This window comes from Montipora capricornis, chromosome 9 (assembly GCF_036669925.1).
Source record: "Montipora capricornis isolate CH-2021 chromosome 9, ASM3666992v2, whole genome shotgun sequence".
NCBI lineage: Eukaryota > Metazoa > Cnidaria > Anthozoa > Scleractinia > Acroporidae > Montipora > Montipora capricornis.
In genome coordinates, this window is record NC_090891.1 from 5,057,942 (window position 1) to 5,077,635 (window position 19,694).

The 19,694-nt window shown below is 38.8% G+C and overlaps 2 protein-coding genes across 2 annotated transcripts in view; one reads left to right on the forward strand and one right to left on the reverse strand.

Annotated features, from left to right (window-relative positions):
- The first annotated feature begins 2,566 nt into the window (after window positions 1–2,566).
- On the forward strand, window positions 2,567–12,255 carry LOC138016577 (uncharacterized). The gene is made up of 5 exons (XM_068863751.1): window positions 2,567–2,781; window positions 4,747–4,785; window positions 5,377–5,611; window positions 6,274–6,437; window positions 11,675–12,255. Exons 1-5 carry the CDS (start codon window positions 2,706–2,708, stop codon window positions 12,112–12,114), a joined length of 954 nt encoding a protein of 317 aa, XP_068719852.1. The 5' UTR covers window positions 2,567–2,705; the 3' UTR covers window positions 12,115–12,255.
- Window positions 12,256–12,853: 598 nt separating this feature from the next.
- LOC138016579 (LHFPL tetraspan subfamily member 3 protein-like) overlaps window positions 12,854–19,694 on the reverse strand; it is a 10,701-nt gene continuing 3,860 nt past the window's right edge. Inside the window, exon 2 of the mRNA XM_068863752.1 lies at window positions 12,854–13,799. Within this exon, the coding sequence (XP_068719853.1) occupies window positions 13,483–13,799 (317 nt within the window). The 3' untranslated portion in view covers window positions 12,854–13,482. The remainder of the gene's footprint in view (window positions 13,800–19,694) is intronic.

Below are 19,694 nucleotides of genomic sequence, written 5' to 3' on the forward strand. Positions count from 1 at the left end.
CATTGCCAATCATTTCTTGTGGTGAGCTTACTTGCCTTTGAAGGGCTATTGAAGCTCCATTAAAATTCGTTAACTAATTTGTTTGAAGTACTTGCGTCCGTTATTGGACGCCCCTCGATCTTCTTTCCTAATTGTTGTCGATCTTTTTGGAATCTGATCGCGAAGAACAAAAGCAATAGATGCTTGCTTCATGGGTATTTTTTGAACAATGATAATTAATTAATGAACTGAAAGTATTGATCCCAGACCTTGTGTGGTTGTCTTCAAGTAATTTACTACATTTGGGTTTTCTTAAATTCGATAACAGATAGCCCTGTTTTATTGTAATGGGCTTTAAAGGTGGCATCATTGAAATAATTCTTTTGATGGAAGAGACATTTGTTTCTCACCTCAACCAAATAATTAAATCTTCCGAGGCATTTCGATGAAAAAAAAATCGGAAAATAATTTAACTTGGAAAATAAAAAATCAGAGCGTCACTTCGTGCGACAAATTGATTGTGTGATGCGCAGAACATATGCGCAATAACAATAGGCGGCATCATCCTTAATTAAGGTGCAAAGCAATCCTCGTCCCCAGAGTCCGCTTTTCTTTTGTTCAGCACCAAGAACACGGACTCTGGCCACTTTCAACTTATGCGCAGTCGTAGTGAAGGTCTATGTTTTTGAACGATGACCACCACTGTTGTTTCAAATTTCTGAGCGTCCGTGGACTAGCCGTTGTTTGCGGAAGTGGCCAGAGTCCGTGTTCTTGGTGCTGACCAAAAGAAAAGCGGACTCTGGGCACGAGATTGGCTGCGAAGTAAAGACGGTTTGCTCTTAACAGCCGCATTGTAGCTTTTTTAGAATAAACTGGTTTCTTCGATTTAATTAAATTTTATTACAGCCGGAATTTTTTTCGTAATCATTAAGGAGCTAGCACTTTTGTTGTTGTTGTTGTTATTGCTATCCGGCACTATTGTTATCATTTTCAAATTACAAATACATAGAGTGGTTTTCAATTTCTTTGGTTTATGAATAGTTCAGTCAGTGATTGGTTCAAAGTTCTCGCGCTACTTTTTCAACCAATCAGAAGTGAAACCAAAACCGATCGTGGTTCGCGTGTGCACATTTTCCCGCGCTTTGTGTCGGCTACGTGTAATTACTTCGAGTTTTGATTGGTTTACCGGATTGTCTTCGTCCTTTCTGATTGGCTAAAGTAATTACTTTGGTTTTGGTTTTACGACACTCAATTGAAAACCGCTCTAATACAATACTCTGTTATAAGACAAATAAGTACATGTTATATTTTGTCCCGGGATTAAAAAAAATAATTTTCATTTAAAAGAAAGAAAGAAAGTGAGATTGCGACTTGTTTTAAGTCGCGGAACAATTAATTAAAATGTAAACTTAAGGAAATTATTTGTAATCGATCCTGTTGTTCAAAGGGCTCGAAAAGAATGCTCCTTGCCAGGGAATGAATGTAATTCTTGTTGGAAATAGGTAGCATTTGGGTATCAAAAAGCAGAGTCTGAAGATATTAAAGAAATCAAGTTCACCGAGGATCCATCTAAAGTCATCAGTTTCTAACGGGTTCCAATATTACAAACTGAATCAATATTTCATAGGGAGCAGCTGAAAGTTATGGCAAATCCCTTTTTTCTTTTAACTTTTCTTTTAACTCTTTCCAGTCTTTCTTGGCTTTAACGTTTAAAAAACGTTTCGGCGTTGTTACATAAAGAAATGTATATGCTTCCACGTGGTTAGAATAAAAGACGTTTGGAACTTTGCATGACATCCAACTTCGATTGAACAAGATAGAAACATTTGTTATTCTTTTGAAATATAAATAGGGTTTATTTTGCATAAATAACAAACGTTAGTACGGATGCATTAAGCGGAAACTTAGATTTATCTCTATATTTTTTATTACACTTATATATATATTTAAAATTAATAGCTCTAGGTATGGTGGATTTTGATCATAATCACATCTTTTCGTCTACAAAAATATTGCTTCACTTTCCAAAATTGCCTTTTCCAACACGCGAAATGAAAATGTGAATTTTAAATTGGATTCCCTTATTTTCTTTCTCAAAATAAAGATTAGCGATGAAATAATACCATAGTAACATTTCGTGCATGATTCTGGTCTACTGTTTATGTAATTCTTTGTAGTAAATTAAGTGACACAGGTAAAAGCAAGAATCGAGCAAACGGAACCAAGATTTCCTCAAGATGACATCAGTATGTCAGATGTTTTTTTCTTGGATAGATAACATTGGTTTAGACTAAGATTTTTGGAAAAGAATATATCATTTTCACGCAATGCATGATTTAATTTATGATCTTTGGAAGAATGATGAATATTTCACAGAAACTCATTAAATTACTCCAAAAGTCCTTTATTTGCACTGGTCCGCTTAATTTCTTGACTCGTGTCATTTATCAATAAATTGATCGATTCTTTTGTTGCAGTTCAAATGCCTTTGTTTCGAGTTTGTAAGAAACAACTGTGATCGATCGGAGAGGCTCCAAGCGCTTCGCTGAATCAAGGGAAGCCAGCAATTTTCAGTCCCTTCCTTTAATGCCTCCACGTTCGACAAAAGAAGCCCACATTCTGCCAGTTAAAGATATGAAAAAGCATTTTTACTACTGAGAAAGTAAACCTGGATATTATTCAACAATAATTAGTTTAACTATCGCGTCTTAGTCAAAGGGCGAAGGATGCAAAAAAAGATGGCGGGAGAGGAATATGTTTTGCGCCGATTTTATTTCAAAATCTCTATTTTCCTTGTTTGTGGTAAGTAAAAAAAGGCTTTTTCAAATATTCAGTAAAGTCTCTTTACAAGCGAAATGTTAAGCTACTCTGTTAAATCGACTAATTTAAGCAAAAACTTTGTAATCGTCAGTTAAAGTACATTGTAGATATTTTTCCAAGTTGAGGGATTACTTCTATGTTGTGACTAAATGAAAAAGGCGTGCTTTTCAGCTGCATTTCTATGAGCAACTTTTCTGTGCCGAATTGTTTAGTTAAACAAAGAGGCCTAAACGAATAAAAAAAATGTGCGAAAAACACACTTTTTTTTTTGTTTTAAATGCAAAGCTGTGAGCAATGTCTATGTTTTTTAAAAGCGTGTCAATATATACATTTATTTGCACCATTTGCATCAAGTTGTTACGTCAACACGTCCTGTTTTGATCACGAATTTCCATTGAACACATCCGTCGTTCAATTTCAAACACAATCATCTCATTTACAGTCATAAAAAAGAGTCTAAAAGATTGAGAAAATGTTAAAGCAAATAGTGAAAATTCAAAAAAGATGGGAATCCGGGAATGAAACGTGAACCGAGAAACTTCAAAGCGATCTGGTTCTTTCAGAAACTTGATTGAAACAAAAAACAATGGTGACATTTCGCGCGTCTGTCGTTACAAAAGACTGATGCCATTCGGAAAAAAATTGGTGATCTATAGTTACTGTAGTAAAATAAAACGAAGAACGCAAGTTTAAAAAAAAGTCAACAAAACTAAGCGATAACCGATAACCAACCTAAGTGGTGACCCTGGGGAACTAACTTCAGTAAAAGCAAAATCACGTGACTAATTACTATGACTCCGAAAATCAAGATCTCACCATCAACAAAACAGAAAAACAGGTTATTATTGGAAGAATTGTCTAGAATAAATCGGAAGTGAAGCTGATTTTTGGAGTCCTTTGTAGCCAGACTCAAGCTACTAGATAAGCCCGGCGTTGTTCATTCAAAGCAGTTTCAGTGAATAGTATGAGACCAAAGATGTTGAGACCACCTTAGCGTTAACTTGGACATAAACTAGGCCCAGGTGTAGAGCTTTTAAAGTATAAATCTCTTTAGACGTTTTTTTTATATTCAGTTCGCCTTTTTGGACATTAAGTTCTTTGCATTGTCAGTCGGGGATACTCGGGTATATCCGAGTGCTAAGGTTTGTGGGAAGTCGAACCTACAGCTTTCCGAATACTACTTCGGATGCTCTTCCGCTGAGTGAGCTACAGGAGAACCTTGAAAGCAAGGTTAAAAAAAAAAGAAGCAACAACAACAACAACAACAGAGAGCTTTAGCAACAATTAGTCAATTAGTTTTGAATATTCTTACATGAAATATGATAACAAGTGAAAATTTTCAATTAACAGCTTTCAAATTAAATTCAATCTTTCCGTTTATACAGTATTAATACCAAAGATTAAACCTTTACACAACTGGGCTTTAGCCGGGTTCTTTGTCCTTGTTGAAGTTGAAGGAAGCAGCTGCAAAACTTACTGCTTTGAAGACCTCCTTTATAATTCTTATACACTACTCGATCTGTTTCACATTACATCTGTTTGTTTCATGTCATATTTAAGGGGCAAGGGTGGCACAGTCGGTTAGTGCGCGGCCTTGGTGCATAAGGTCCCGAGGTCGATCCCCGGATCTTTCACCCTTAATTCGACTTTTTTCCTTCCAGTGTAGCCTAAATAGCTTCAAATACCCTTAAAACGGAGCGCTGATGGAAAAGGGGGTGGGGGGGGGGGGGGTAAAATGAGCGCACCGTCGGCTTCCTGGGAGAATACTCTCTAGAGAGTAAAGGAACTTCCGACGTTAAATAAGATGTACCTTTACCTTTATCTGTCTGCATACATCAAGATCTTTTTTCAATCTCTTCATACAGGCTTGGGAAATTGTTTGCCTCTTCTTTCCAAATATTAAGAAGTTCAGTTACCCACGCTCTCGTTTGTCTTTTTCCTTATAAGGTTGTGTGTTTTTTAACACTACACAAGGTCAATTCACAGGTAAGGTATCTCTTCTAGAAAACTGCATGCAGTTTTAATTAAACTCTCCTATATAGATTAAGCGGCAATTATAAGGGCGTCAACTTAATTGAGGACCAAATACTGTATACACTCGTCGTCTTACGTAACGAGAGATAGGTTACTTCACGTTTCGTTACGTTACGTTATGTTAATAGTTGCCAGGAGAACCTAACGGAGTCATCATCTAGAGCAGAGCAAATGTGGTGCTGTGTGGGTAGCTGGGTAAAGCATGCTACGCTCTGATAGAGGTCTATCACTTAACGGCGCATCGGCGTTTTGTAAAAGAAAGGGTTGCCGTGTGCTTGATTTTAAATCGTTTAGAATTCGAGTTTTTATGCAAAATCTAAAGGAACTCATTGTTCTCGAGCTGGGAAGCGAATCTCCTCTGCCCAGATATGGCACCGCGTCTGGGATTCGGACCCGGTCACACCGGGTGGGAGGCGAATGATCTCACCACGGCACCTTCCCTGCTCCCTCTTTGAGCTGTAAATGATTACTTCTTCATGTGACAAGCAAAAAAGGACAAGAGAAGAAAATCAAGAGTAATTATGTGCCAATTTTTTTTCACAGCGTGTACGACCCCTGGAAATTATACTGACGACATTTATCGTGACGTCCCCATCAAGAACTCAAGAACCAGTGTAACTGTAAGCAGTCCCGATTTTCCGCAACATTATCCTCAGAACATACAGTGCACATGGAGAATTCAAGCCCCAGAAGGTCTTCAAGTGCTGCTCTCTTTCTTGGAATTCCATTTAGAAAAGCAGTCTTTCGAATCGGGTTGTCATGACTATGTTAGCGTGAGGTGAGCGCACAGAGAATGGAATTATACACTCCTATCAATCAATCAATCCTATCTTGAACGAGTTTCATACTTATCAGTGCGACACTAATTGATTTCTCTCTTGGAGCCTCTTCGTCAGACCGCAAATTTATTTAGCCAAATACAGAAACTGGGAACTGAAAACCAAATCAAGCGAAATGCAAATATAACTACGTAAAAAAATTAAGGCAGGCATAAATAAAAGAGAAAAATCAAAACAAGGCAGGGATAAGCAAAATTAAAGAAGATTAATATGGATTGCATTCGGGGTTTTTCAAAGTTCTGTTGTTGGAAACTTAAATTATGTAAACTCGACAGACATTTTTTTTTGTCACGACACTTTGAGTTGAGTTCTTTAAAAGTAATTTCTGGGTTTACGATAAGTTGCACTAGCGATTAGGGGCCACTATTTGGTAAAATTGCACAAAATCAACTGCACTGCCGTGATACATTTTTATTTCTTTGAATAATTAGTGACATTAACAGTTAACTGTTAATGTCTAGAGTAGGCTTTTCTGCTATTACCTTTGCTTTGAAGGTGCATGCACTATTCAACATACTTTCCCGAGTATTAGCGAAGGATCCAGTTAAAGTAGCCTCTATGAAGCATCTCGTTCTGAAAACAACATTGATTTCTCTACTAGGGATGGTGGTTTAACCTTCAAAGAAGCTGTGGAGATATTGAGACGCTGCGGTTCAGACAGTCCTCCCTCCGTACATTCCACAGGACGGGTACTCTGGATGAGATTTCTGAGCGACAAAGAGCGCCAAGCGAAGGGATTCTCTATGAAAGTAGTTACAGTGAGCGGTGAGCCAATAAAAATGTAAATGTCTTCTTGTAACATTGTTCCAGTGATCAACTGGATGTGGCGGCGACATGCAGTGGCTGTTTTAGGCAGGATATTTAGCATTTGGCCTTGCTTCTTCCATAAAAATGGTCATAACTTTTGCATAGGCTTTTCTATGTCTCTGTCCGTACATTGGCATCAGCAGTGGCATTGTTATTGGCAATGGAAAGGCACAGGCAATGGCAGCAGAAGCAGTGGCGGAGGCAATGTCCAGGGAAGAAGCTCTGGGAGGCACAGAAGCACAGCAGAAGCAGTGAATGGTGGCAATGGTTACAAAGAAGGGGCGGCGACAGTAGTGGAGCATTTACAAGGCAGAGGTTGTGGGAGTGATAAAGGTAGCTGTTAAGATGCAGAGATGTGGATAAGTGGAAGAGGCAGTTTGGAGTCAGGAGATAGGAGTTAACTGTTCTCAAGAACTATCGGCACTGCCTTTCGTTGTTTGAGAATGTAGGATTGATGTACTGCTTGAATAACACTCTCTTATTAGCGCTTAGCAACTACCATCACAATCCAATACAGTAAAAACCTGCGTGTAAGAACCTAGAAAATTAAGAACCTCCTGGCAGAAATTTGCTACTTTAATACCCCAAAATATAAGAACCTGTTTAGCCAAAAAAATTCCAACAGGTTCTTATATGTGGGGTTAAACTATTTTATTTATAATATTTTCCCAAAAAGGTTGTCTTTAGAGATTAAAAAATTGCACAGTGAAACTAAAAATGCACATTGTATGTTACTGTAAATGTGAACTGTTGTTATAAAGCAATTCTGCTACAGTTAAAAGAATGTATCATTTGCATGTAATCTTGGTCTTGGTTTAAGTGTTCCATGCCTGTATCATCTTGCAACTCATTTTTATATAAACCAGTACAGAAGACACAAAGCCATTTCTTGTTGCAAGTTTAGATCTGGCATTTTCTGATATTTGAAATATCAAGATGACAAGTTGGTTCCCTTTTCTTTAGACTTGTTACCAGTTTCTCCAAGAAGTTAGAATTTCCTGTCAGTCTATAGTCCACTGGAATCTGAAGTCCTTTCCCTTCTCCTCTGTTGTACCGGACACCAATGCATTCAGCTTCAGTATCCCCATAGTCAGCCAAACATCCACTAAAAATCTTGGAGAGCTCCCTTGGGATATGTCCAACTAATAGTTGAGCCTCATTTTTAACAGCAATGGCATATTTGTCATGAGCATTGTTGTCTTCTCTTTTACAAGCTAGCACGTCTCCAATGGATACAGAAGCATCCACAAAATAAGCATGATAGCCACGAACACTAGACTTTATAAATACTTCATACTCTTCTCCCATAGTTTGATGAACAAAATAAGAATAGAACGTTCGACTTAAGTCACAAAAATGGAAGGAATTATGCTTGATCTACGCAGCTGTAGCTTAAGTGCAAGCCAAGTTCGGGCCAAATCGACAGACAGATTTGCAAGGCGTTCCTTGTTGTTTTCCACAAAATGACCGCTGACACACTAACTACATTGGCATGCCACCTCACATTGGTTTACATGTGCGAGATTTCTCAAACTTTAACAGTAAAAAGGCAAAATAAATAGAACTTTATTCGACTGTGGCTTTAAGAAAGAAGAGGAATTAAAGAATGGAAAGCTGTATGATGTCACTGCAACCTTACCAAAAGCTGTCCAGAAGCAAACTTATGACTTTAAGTGTGGAATTTGCAGTCAGATATTCTTTCGTAGACAGCATTTGGAAATGCACATCAAGTTTAAACATCCTGCTAAAGCTGATTTGCAAAATGGTCATTTTGTTGGCCAAAGTGGGAGTTCAGCTGCTTCAACTTCCAACAACAGCTTTGCTGATTTATGTTTGCAAGGAAATAGCCAGCCAGAAGAGAGAATTACACTCGATAAGCAGAAGTCTTACACAGTAGAGTTCAAGAAATAAACCCTTGACTTATTGGACTCTCTCGCCAATTCAAAGAATAAGTGGAAACAAGTGGCTGATGAAAAGCAAGTGAGCAAATGCCTGGTTGTGAAGTGGAACAAAGCAAGGGAATCAATCTTAGCAGAAATCGCTAAAAACAAACACAAGAGAAATGCAGGCAGCGCAAGAGAAGCAAGACACAGGACACAAATGGTTGGCAAGAAAGCCCAGAAAAGTGAGAAATACCCTTTGGCTGCTAACCATCTCATCGCTGAATTTAAGCTGAGGCGAGCAAAGGGCAACAAAATATCTAAGCTTTGGCTTAAGACTAAAATGAAAAAGAAAATAGAGAGCTGTTATGGGAAAGAAGAAGCAGATAAATTTAAGCAAGCAACAATTGGTTTCAAAGGTTTAAACGCAGACACAACATTTCCTTGAGAAGAAGAACAAACAAAAAGAAGAATGCAGCCAATGAAGTCAGAGAAACAATACAAAGGTTTCATAGAGACCTAACGAAGGCAGTACAGTTCAAACGAAGAACGGACACGTCGTTTGTTGCAGATCAAACATATGGTCGGTGGCTCCCAAAGAATAGACTAAATGTTGACCAGGTCCCATTGCCATTTGCTGTGGAACAGGATCAGACATATGAATTTGAGGGAAACAAGGAAGTCTGGATCTCCCAACCAGGATCGGGCCTAGACAAGAGGCAAGCGACCCTCCAGCTATGCATTAAGGCAGAGGGAGAGAAAACAGTCAAACCTGCCATAATTTTCAGGGGAAATGGAAATGTATTAAGTGCTGAACAAGAGAAATATGATGCAGATGTGCATGTTTACTTTCAGACTAATGCGTGGATGGATGCTGAGGCCAACTTGAAGTGGACAAAACATACTTTGAAGGATGGACTTAAGGATGATTTTAATACTGAGAAAGTGTTGTTTGCAGATAATGTTGGCTTCCAACAAACACAGGCATTCCATGAAGCATGTAGAGAAGTGAACACTATAGTTTATTTGTTACCTGATAATCACACAGATAAAGTTCAGCCAGTTGATGCGGGATTTGGGAGAATAATGAAGCAAAAGATTGGAGAGGCAATGCAGATGTGGTTAGAGAAAGAGGAAAACCTGGAAATGTGGCATGACAAGATCTCAGCGAAAAACGGAAGGATCTTAATGTCACAGTGGACAGGGCATGCATGGAGAGAACTGGTCTCCAAGCCAGATTTCATCAGGAAACTCTTCGAGAAAACTGGCTGTCTGATTACGGCTGATGGTTCACAGGATGAAAAGATAAGGCCACAGGGACTTGATACATATACCTTTTAATGTAAATTCTGGACACTTCAAGAGCTCCTTGGAATATGGACAGGATATGAACTATGTGTGGTGTACTAGAGAGAATATATAGTATATTTTTCGGTGGGAATTTATCATCAACTCAATTTGTTTCTGTTACAGTACTGCAGTTTTTCTATATTGACAGTTCTATAGCTGGGAACATATGTTGTGGTTCAATTAATGTTCAAAACAGTTTAATTTTATAAACTGGTTTTATTTTTTTGAAACTGGTTTGTTCTTGATTATAAGCATTCATTCTATAAAATAACAGTTTATAATGAGGAGCAAACCACATATTATACTATTTTCTACTCCGTAAAAATTAAGAACCTAATTAAGAACCTACTTAGCCTAAAATGCCAGTAAGTACCCCAAAATATAAGAACCCGTTTTGCCAAACTCTAAAAAGGTAGGTTCTTACACGTTGGTTTTTACTGTAATGCATTGTAAAACCTATGACAAAGAGGGGCTTTGTCACGTTACTTCAGAGTTTTAGAAGAAATCTCAAGTTTATCCCTAGGTTAAAACTTGAAAATTGTAATGTGGCATTCCTTTACTGATAAAATTACACCACAAACAAGATAATTCTGAGCAAAAACAGCCTTTATCGAGGCGATTTGCTATAAAGTTGAAAAACGTCTAGCCGACTTTTTTCAGAGATTACCCAAATGCAATCCGTTTCAATCTTGTCCATTTGTGTCCATGTATGCTCCTCTTTCCTTTTGTTGAATTTTTCATATATGTGGTTCAAAGGTTTTAAGTCGTTATTGCAATGTTTCATGCTACTTTTTGGGAATTTTGGGTGTCATGAAATTATATAATTTGGCGTGACATAGCTCCTTTAAATACGAAGACAGACTATAAAAGACGCTCTGGTTTTGATCACATTCATTGATCAAGCACGACTGACAATCCAAGATGGCAGAACCCTAAAAAGATGTTTCAGGGGTGAGAAAAGTGATTGAGGATTCAAATAAAGAGAACAGTAGATGACATGTTATAACATATTATGGACACATTGCCTTTTGGAGCTAATTTTACAGAGCTCTTTATGCAGTCACGGTTGATTGACGAATTTTAACGGGCTTCTTCGTGTTTAAGTTCAATTTTTCACAGCAGGCCTCTTTACCCGGCTGTCATGAACGAGTGAATACGCCAGAATTTAACCAGTTGAAACTCAGTTGTGTCTAATGATTACCTACCTTTATCCTCGGTAAACGATGCAAGGTCTGTAAAAATAAGCAATGGGGAAAAGAGAAGTTGTTGCCATGACTTTGAGGCAGCAGCAGTTCGCGATGATGATAAAGATAATCATAAGGAGGGTGGTACTGATAACAGCAATAATGCTAGCAATAAGTATTGGCCAGGGAAGGCATGCTGCATAGTCATGGCGAATGGAAGCTCGACTGAAGAAGAATACTGATAATGATACTGATCTTGATCTGTTTGGTAAAATCTCAAGCTTATGTACCCATGTACCCGTGCAATAGCACTCTACTAATTCCAGTCCAATCAAAACTAACCACTCTAGGCTATAATCCAATCCAATGGGATGAGGAAATATATGATGAGAAACGAAACGGCGCTGAGCCCGTGAATCGATCTCCGGCCACATTGATGCAATGCAAGGCAACGAGTGCTTTCATAACTTTGCCAAACCTGCTCCACCCAGAAAGAGGAGAAGAGGCTAGAAGGGAAAGCAATGCAGGGGAAAAATCGGTCACATGTATTACTTCTAACCACTGCTTGAATAGCCAACTGGTTAGTCTCCGGCCAGTTGGGGTTCTTAACAGTTATTGTCGTTGTTCAGTTCTGTCGTTTCGGATGATTTTGTTTCATTGGCCCTGAAAAGCCACTAAGGGGAGTAGACAGTTTAGTATGTCGTATTAACCGAACATTCAAATACTTTGCTAGATGTTATTCGTATATGTAGAAATAATTATTTCATAATTTTCTCTTTAGGAACACAATCCAAACGATATATCGCACTCGGAGTTCTGGTCGCATTACTCTTCATCATCATTGTAGTGATCATTGTTTGTCGAAAGCGTTTCCAAGGAAAAGAGGCAGACGCTCTCAAAGTTCGCCAATATCAGGAATTGCCAATCCCAACCGATACGGACTTGGATCAAACCAACTCTGCACACGGAGAACCGGAGGTAGAGCTCAAGGAAGACATTTGGAACAGTGAATGCAACAAGGACAAACCAGACAGTCTACAAGAGTGTGTACAAACGGGCACGCTAAATTTGGATAAATCTGGTCAAAGCGCCCTCTCAGATGACGGTCTTTATCTAAAGATGTCTACGAACAACCGTTCATTGCGAAGAGGAATTCCTAAAAAGGTTACTGGAAACGAGGATGAAGAGTTAGAATGCACGGAGCTACTGACAGTAATATGAACGAGTTAAAAGTAAACGGTTACAAAAATGCTTAATGCACAAGAGAAACAAGCGATTTTAGAGGCGCTATTACTGTTTTTAAGTGTCAAACAGTTTACCTCGAGCAGCATGATTGGGGAGGGTGTACAAAAAAAGCCGAAACGCTGGTTTTCGGAGACGGAAAAAACTGAGTACCCAGGAGAAACCCCTTCTTACGTAAGCATCTGAGAGAACTAGAACAATATGTTGTGATCTCAAAGAAACCGACATCTTAGATTCCTAAAACGACAGCACTTAAATGCGGTCTCAAACTATGAATCCTCTCGATCTCCCTCATGAGTTTTAGAAAGAACTAATCAGAGAGATGTATACTGTCCTCTCCCTGCCAATTTCATAATCCTTTTGTCCAAGTGCAAATTAGCCTACCAAGTCTCGATACCATATGCATACAGCGAATTGAATCAAAAGAATTCTTGCTCTAAAATGACATAGGCTTGGTAGGCTAATTTGCACATTACCAAAAGAATAACAAAACAGGTACAATTTATGAAAAAGGTCTATAAATAAGCAAAAAACCGTACATTTTTCAACAACCAATCATTTGATTACCTATACTAGTTTGCAGTTCGTAGATTTCATATGAAATGAACTGAAAGAAAGCGGTTGATATGTATCATCATGGCGGTCTTATTTCCTGAGCACACCAGATGGGTTGAATAAAAAACACTGAACACATAAGACTCGTTAGAGTCCAAGGAAATACAGTGAATCCCAGCGGCACTTGATATTAAAACAAATCAATTGTTTACAAAAAAAAAAACCACTCTTATTTACATGTTGAGTCACAAGGCAAATGCTGGCTGTCTGATTGCCACATTGGTTGGATTCCTTTTGAAAACCCCGTCAGTAGTGACTTTCCAACAGAAAAAATCCATCCCATTATTCTTAATATTTGTGACTGAGAATAGAAATGGTCTTAGCACATTAACAATAAAAAATAAAGTTACTATGAACTCTCATTAATATCAAATGTAATAAGAACAAATAGAAAATTTGGAGCCGGTGTTCCATCTGAAACTAAAGTGGGTAATTATTTAAAGGACACGACTACTGCGATGCGGCTTAGTTTTTTTAAAAGCCCCGAACCTTTTCGGGTTTTCTTCTTAACTTCTCAGAAAAGAGCCTTTGGCCCGATTTTAGCACCAGGAAGTAAATCAAGCTTTAAGGCTGATGGTCATGCAAACTTCTCCAAATACATGAAAATTAAACTAGTCATTCGTCGTCAAATATTTTGTTTCCGCAGTATTTCTCCTCTGCCGCACATACGATAGGATCGAATAGGACCTTTCCATTACACGTGATCTTGAGTTTACTTCCTCTAACGCCGATTCAAAGTGTAGTAGTATCCTGATTGTAATATCCATTTGCTGCCATTCTCCTGGTCCTGCCATCCTCCATGGTGCCTGTTTCATCGGAACGCCTTGAACTCGCTACATTTGAAGCCTCGATCTCGCGTTCAATGAACATCAGAGAGAGATAGCTAAGAACGAAAGCGTCAACCATGCAGATGATGGCAATCCAATATGCCCAGTTCACTTTACAGCTTCCTGGCTTGTACATATCTGCTTCTGGACCGCAAACTGACTTAACAGCCGGGGAGTCCCATCCAATGGGATATATGAGACAAGTGATTAACAAGCAAATTCCTGGGAAAAAAAAGAGGTGAAAGGTTTTCAGTTAAGCCACAAAGAAACATTAGTGGAATATTATAAAGATCGGTTGTTATGATCGCAACTCGCAACCATTTGATGGAAGACTCAGGATGCTTTCTAATTTCCTTTGGGAGTAAATTTTCTTTTCGCATATTGTGAGGAGCAAAAATAAATGAATGACAAAAAAATTGTGACAAAGTACGAAGACTCGGTTCAGGAAGTCGGTCAAAATTCTGTAACCAAACTCTCTTTCATACTTAAATTTACTAAGCACTATTCTCGAATATTTGATGCTTTGCATACTAGCTATACAATATGACGTCTGTAGGATTAATACGACCGTGTATTAGAGCTTTGTATTTAGCTACGTGTGCTGGGTACAAGCTGACGTTATGCGCAAAGGTTAATGGATATATTATTATTGTTGTCTCTTTTGTTCTTCATTATTTACGTTCAAGGTTCTATTGAAAAGAGTTTGATGTGAACTGTCAGACATTTATTTAATTGAAAAATTAAACGAAACTTACCTGTAAGTTGAAGTTTGATCCCAATCAAACTTCAACTTACAGGTAAGTCTCGTTTAATTTTTCTTATTCTATCTCGCACTGCCCCAGGGATCCCATGAGATTTCAAAGCCAAGACAGTCACACGAGGAACAAACAGTAAAATAATGATCTAATACTAGAGTCACTTAATTAACTGAAACGTAGTAACCCAAACAGATTAGCATGACAAGTAACAACTGAGCATCTTGCCTTCAAGAAAGACCATGAGGAATGGAGCAATGAATGCTTGAGTTACTACAAGCTATGTATCACATTAAAGGAATGTTAAGAAACATATAATGTAAAGTCTCTTTCAATAAATATTTCGTTAAGGCTTAGCAGCACAAACAGACATTTGCCAACAAGTCCAATTGCAGGACTAACCAATCTTAAGAACAGCCGAAGCAAATGCGGACGGTTCCACAGGTTTGTCATAAAACTTGTCAAAGCATCTTGATGATGACCACCCAGCAGTTTCCAAGATTTCTCGAATTGGAGCAGAGGCTGTTTTAGCCCTTAAAGTAGCTGCAGCGCGTGTACTGTGTGGCTTAAATATTGTTGTGTCTACCCCAGCGGAAGTCATGACAGTGCGAACCCACTTGGAAAGAGTCTCTCTGGACACCCGTTTGTATGGCTTAGTAAAACTTACAAAAAGTTTAGTTTTTGTACCCCTGAGGGGCTTTGTGTTCTTGAGGTATTCTTTTAATCTAATACAAACACAAAGGGATGGGTTAGCTGCGTATGCTCTCAAAACAACTGTGGGGGCTTTGTAGCCTGGCCTGCTCTGTTTAATATGGGCAGTAAGCAGGAACTCGTAAGCATCAGGAACTTTTTTCATACAGTCTGGTCCAATATCAAGGATGTGAAGACTCTGTCCTCTTTGGGCAGACACCAGAGCTATCAACATAACCAGCTTAAGGGTCAGCATTTTGAGATCAAGCTTATCCACGGGGTTGATGGAAGCCAGATAAGTTAACACTGGTTGAACGTCCCAAGTTAACTGGTAGCGTGGAGTGGGTGGTGAACCTTTGTATATACCTTTCATAAACCTAGAAACAAGTGGGTGACAACCAATGGTATTCTTGTCTTCGGAGAGGGTAATTGCCGATATGGCACTCCGAGCAGTGTTAATAGTAGTGTAACTCAATCCCTTCTCGTTGAGGTTGACCAAGAAGTCCAATACTGTTGTTAAAGGTGGATTGCAGGGATCAGCCTGTCGTTCACAACAAAAGTCAATCTACTGCTTGATGTACGGTTTATATTGTTTCTGCGTCCCATTTGACCATGATTGCAAGATGATTGTTGCAGCCTTCTCTGATATGTAGAGGGCTTGATGTTCTCTTTGCATAACCTTGTATATCTGGGGTTGAGGTCGGGCTTGATTAGCTCTCGACGTTTCGTATTAAGTTTATAATTGGCATTAGACACAAGGGCAATGCTGTCCATCGCCTGGTTCAGGACCCGACGGACATTAGTGGGTTTGCCAGTTTCAAGGTCTTTCACCAACTGGTCCCCCAAAATAGCCAGGGATGATAAACCCTGAACAAGCAATTCTTGTATCTTCTGAAAAGCAAGGTCAACTGTCCTGCTCCTCCTGGGAAGCAAATCCCAAACTTCTTCGTTAATTGTTGTAGTACACAGGAAATTACAATTTTCCGGTGGAGGGTATTTATCAGCCCTTTCCTTCACCGTTTCTGGCGACAGACCTCCAAAAGCCATATTATCAATTAGACTGGCAACCTTCTCTGTTATAGCCGGAGATTTATCCTTGGTCTGTACAAATGGGTAAGTCAGGCTTTCGAGGACATCATTCTGCCTTTCTGAGTCAGAGTAAGCAGATTTCTTTGCCATGCCAGAGTCGCTCGGGTCGAGCACATTATTTAACACGGCAGAAACATTTAGTTGTGTATTGCTCGTGTTCGATTCGTCCTCGTCTGCCTCCTCGTCGGAGTCAGGACGAATGAGGATGTCTTCTTTAAGAGTGGCGAGCGTCGCCGTCTGCGTTTGTAAGGCTTTGGTCAATTGTGCCAAAGTGTCGTTAAGACCTTTGAGGATCACCGCCGTGTTCTGTGAAGATTGGTCTAAAGCACTGTGCGAGCTCTGAACAACGGGTTACAAACCTGAAGTAAAAATTCTAGGAGTTTTACTACCCAGTGAACTTATTGCAGACCCAATATTAAGAAACTTGAAGGTAGAAATAGGAGATCTTCTCCGCGTAAATAATCACCGTGCTAAAACTGATTTGCGCGCGAAAAGCACTGGTCATGCGCATGCGTCTAGCTATCTCATGGGATCCCTGGGGCAGTGATGACGAGATAGAATTGCATTTGCGTTGTGACACTGATTGTGTGTCTTGTTTGCACGCAGGCAATTGAAATAGGAAAGGTTTTTTGTCTCTAATAGCAAATATGTTGTTTGTTTCAATAACTTTTTCGCTTGAAAAGGTTTATGTGATATTTCCAGCCTTTTTTGAAGTTTAATGTCATGTTTGTAATTTTCGAGCAAATTTGCATACCTGGGTTGAAATGTGATACGAGAGGATTTTTGGGGTAGTGCTCTGTAAGCATGTGTAAGCGGGAAGGGTTCACGAACATAAACAGGTCTGTTGGAAGCGTGCTTGAGTTTCAACAAAATGAGCCCCAAAATCAGCAAAAAAATTGTAACATTGATGAATAATAAAGTAACTGCTATTTCCAAAACGATGGAATTACCTGGTGATAAATAACCTCGTCTTGGAGAGTAAATTTTTGACTTTGTAGAAACAATGGTCAACCTCAAGAGTTGGCTGATTGTGATCTTTGTGTTCAATACGCACATTTCTTGTCAAACTTTATAACACTTGAAAGAAAAAGAAAACTAGCAAAAACAAAAAACTTGTATCTTGCCATCATTTGACACAAATGCTTCACTGTTTCGCGAGTAAACACGCCCCAGTAACTTGATCACGGCGCCCGCTGAATTCGATGTCACTTTCAATTTTGCGATTTACTTATGCAGCCAAAAGTACAATAACAAAATTGAGCGTAGCAAAAATCTCCCAAAATGTTTGTCGCTGATTGTAACTTTTTATATTCGCAGTTCAAAATTAATGTTGTTTTCATGTCGTAAATTTTGTTGCTGATGGCAAAATATTTTATTCTCGATCGACCGTCCTGAAGACTTCCTTCTCCTCTTCCAAAAACCTGTGTATCAAAATTTATTTACTTTTGCATCAATATTTGTTTTGCATAAAGCAAGCTAACAAAATCGGTACCTTGCTTAGTTCGCATTTTGAACGTTACAATAGAATTTTCGGTCCTATATGTCCAGATACTAACCCCGCTGGACAGGGGAACTTCAGTGAACTTATGTATTACAAAGCTGTCAGATGCTCAGAGTGCACGATTAAACTTGTGATGAAAAGAAGTTGTGAGGGAACTTGAAAATGATCAACATGTCAGCCCAGAAGCCAATGTTTCTCGATTCCCTTTTATTTTCCTCAATCTTTCTGGGTTCAGTACTTTGCTAGTAACCACATGTCTTTTCAGGCGGCTGTTTACCTAAGACTTCTACCATGGCACTCAAACATAGCTGTCAAATACAATGCGAAAAGTAAAGGCGCTAGCACGCAGCCCTGTTTCACGCCGTTTGTTAGATCAATTTTTTTGGAGGTGTCATTTTCATTCGAGACTTGGGCTTGCATTCCGTTGTGAAAGGACTTCATCAGATTGATGATTTTGTCTGTACATCCGTACATGGCACTACAATGGCACTATGATATACAATGATATACAATACCAAAACGATATTGCTTACTATTAGAGCTACATATTATGCAAAGACAAATTGAATCTCCTTGAAGGCAAACGCAGCTCAGTTGACAATATGGAATAAAGTGCTGTGTTACTGCACTACCACACGTAAGCAATGCGTGTCTATTTTTTCTAAATATGACAGGAATTTCTTCTTATGGACAAATGATTAATAGGCCGGTAGCCAGGTACCTCAGAAAAAGATCTGTTTTGTCGTATGAAAGTGTGAGCCAAAGGGCCTCTGCTGGTAGGCTGAGAAAATGGTACGCCCAAGTACCATTCTTGTAGGATTTGTAGAAGGCCGCCATTTCCATCGATCACGCTGAAATTTGGCGCGTTTACAGGGGAGATATGGACCAGTTTCCCTGCAAATCTCGGCTTTGCAGCTTTCAGGAAGCCTACATGACGGGCATTCTACTTTAAGCAATTTGAAGCTGTGCGAAGGCAAAATTTCGGCAAGGATCTCATGGATATACACACCAACCATAAATCTAAAAAAATAACCATTCTAAATCTGTTTCTAGACCTAAATATTGCTATAGCAATAAGACAAACGAAAGTTTAGACCTAATCACTGAAATGTGTACTTAGACTTAATCTGTAAAATGAGAGTTTAACCTAGGGGACTCGTGGTGGGTATATCCATGAGATCTTTCCCGAATTTTTCAACCGATCGCGGAGCGGTTTTACTAAAGTAACACTACAGGCTTTGGAACGGATAAAGAAAAGGATTGTGGTTCATTGGATGGAATTGCAAGCGTTAAAATCGCTGCGAAAGGTAAGATTATTTTCAAAGCGATACAATTGCCTGTCTTCGCCACACGATCTTACGATCTCACAGAATTGTTTTCCCTCAAAATGTTCGCTTGTTTTCGCTTTCGCTCGAACATATTTACCTTGATTACATGTCCAGCGAATTGTTTTATCCTCTGGGATGAATTTTCCGTCGAAAAATCGGTTATTTAAGTGTTTTTTCTCAAACAGAGGTTAATTGTTCGTAATACGATCTGTCTCGTTGCCGTTAGCAACGGGTCGCAAACTTGACACTTTTATGGCATTATCATATTACGCATTGATCGCAAATCCGATTACTCCTAAAAATCTAAAAATATTCGTGCCTCATCAGTTTCCGTTAAATCTATGCCCAAGAAAGCAGATAAATAGAGGAAGATTTTTATTTTGCATCCAAAAATTCGTAATCAACGTTAAAATGACCAAATTTGTCTGGAAAACTGATTTTTAGTGTTCAGTTTCTCTTAAATTTTTTCTTTAAACTTTCGTTTTTATAAAGTGTTTCAGTTGTCTGTAAATAAGTTATATGCTTTTGGAAAGCTTATTTTTTTAGCTTTAAAATGATGAATTGCTTTCCCCCTGACTTTAAATATTTTTTGAAAAAAAAAAAGCATTTTTTGGTGATGGCTGATTTCGCGCGGCTTTCTCGCGGTTGAGAAAGTAGTAAAATGAGTTAAATGGTCTTAATGACCCCCGACTTAAAAAAATTTCCTGGAACGCTGCAGTTTAATCAGTCCCTTCTGTTTTTGAGTAACACGTAC

Excerpts from the sequence above, each read along its gene's own strand:
- LOC138016577 (XM_068863751.1), top strand. The coding sequence starts at position 2,706 with ATGCAAAAAAAGATGGCGGGAGAGGAATATGTTTTGCGCCGATTTTAT. Across the intron at positions 4,786-5,376 it reads TACACAAGGTCAATTCACAG|CGTGTACGACCCCTGGAAAT; the intron begins GTAAGGTATCTC and ends TTTTTTTCACAG. Across the intron at positions 6,438-11,674 it reads GAAAGTAGTTACAGTGAGCG|GAACACAATCCAAACGATAT; the intron begins GTGAGCCAATAA and ends TTTTCTCTTTAG.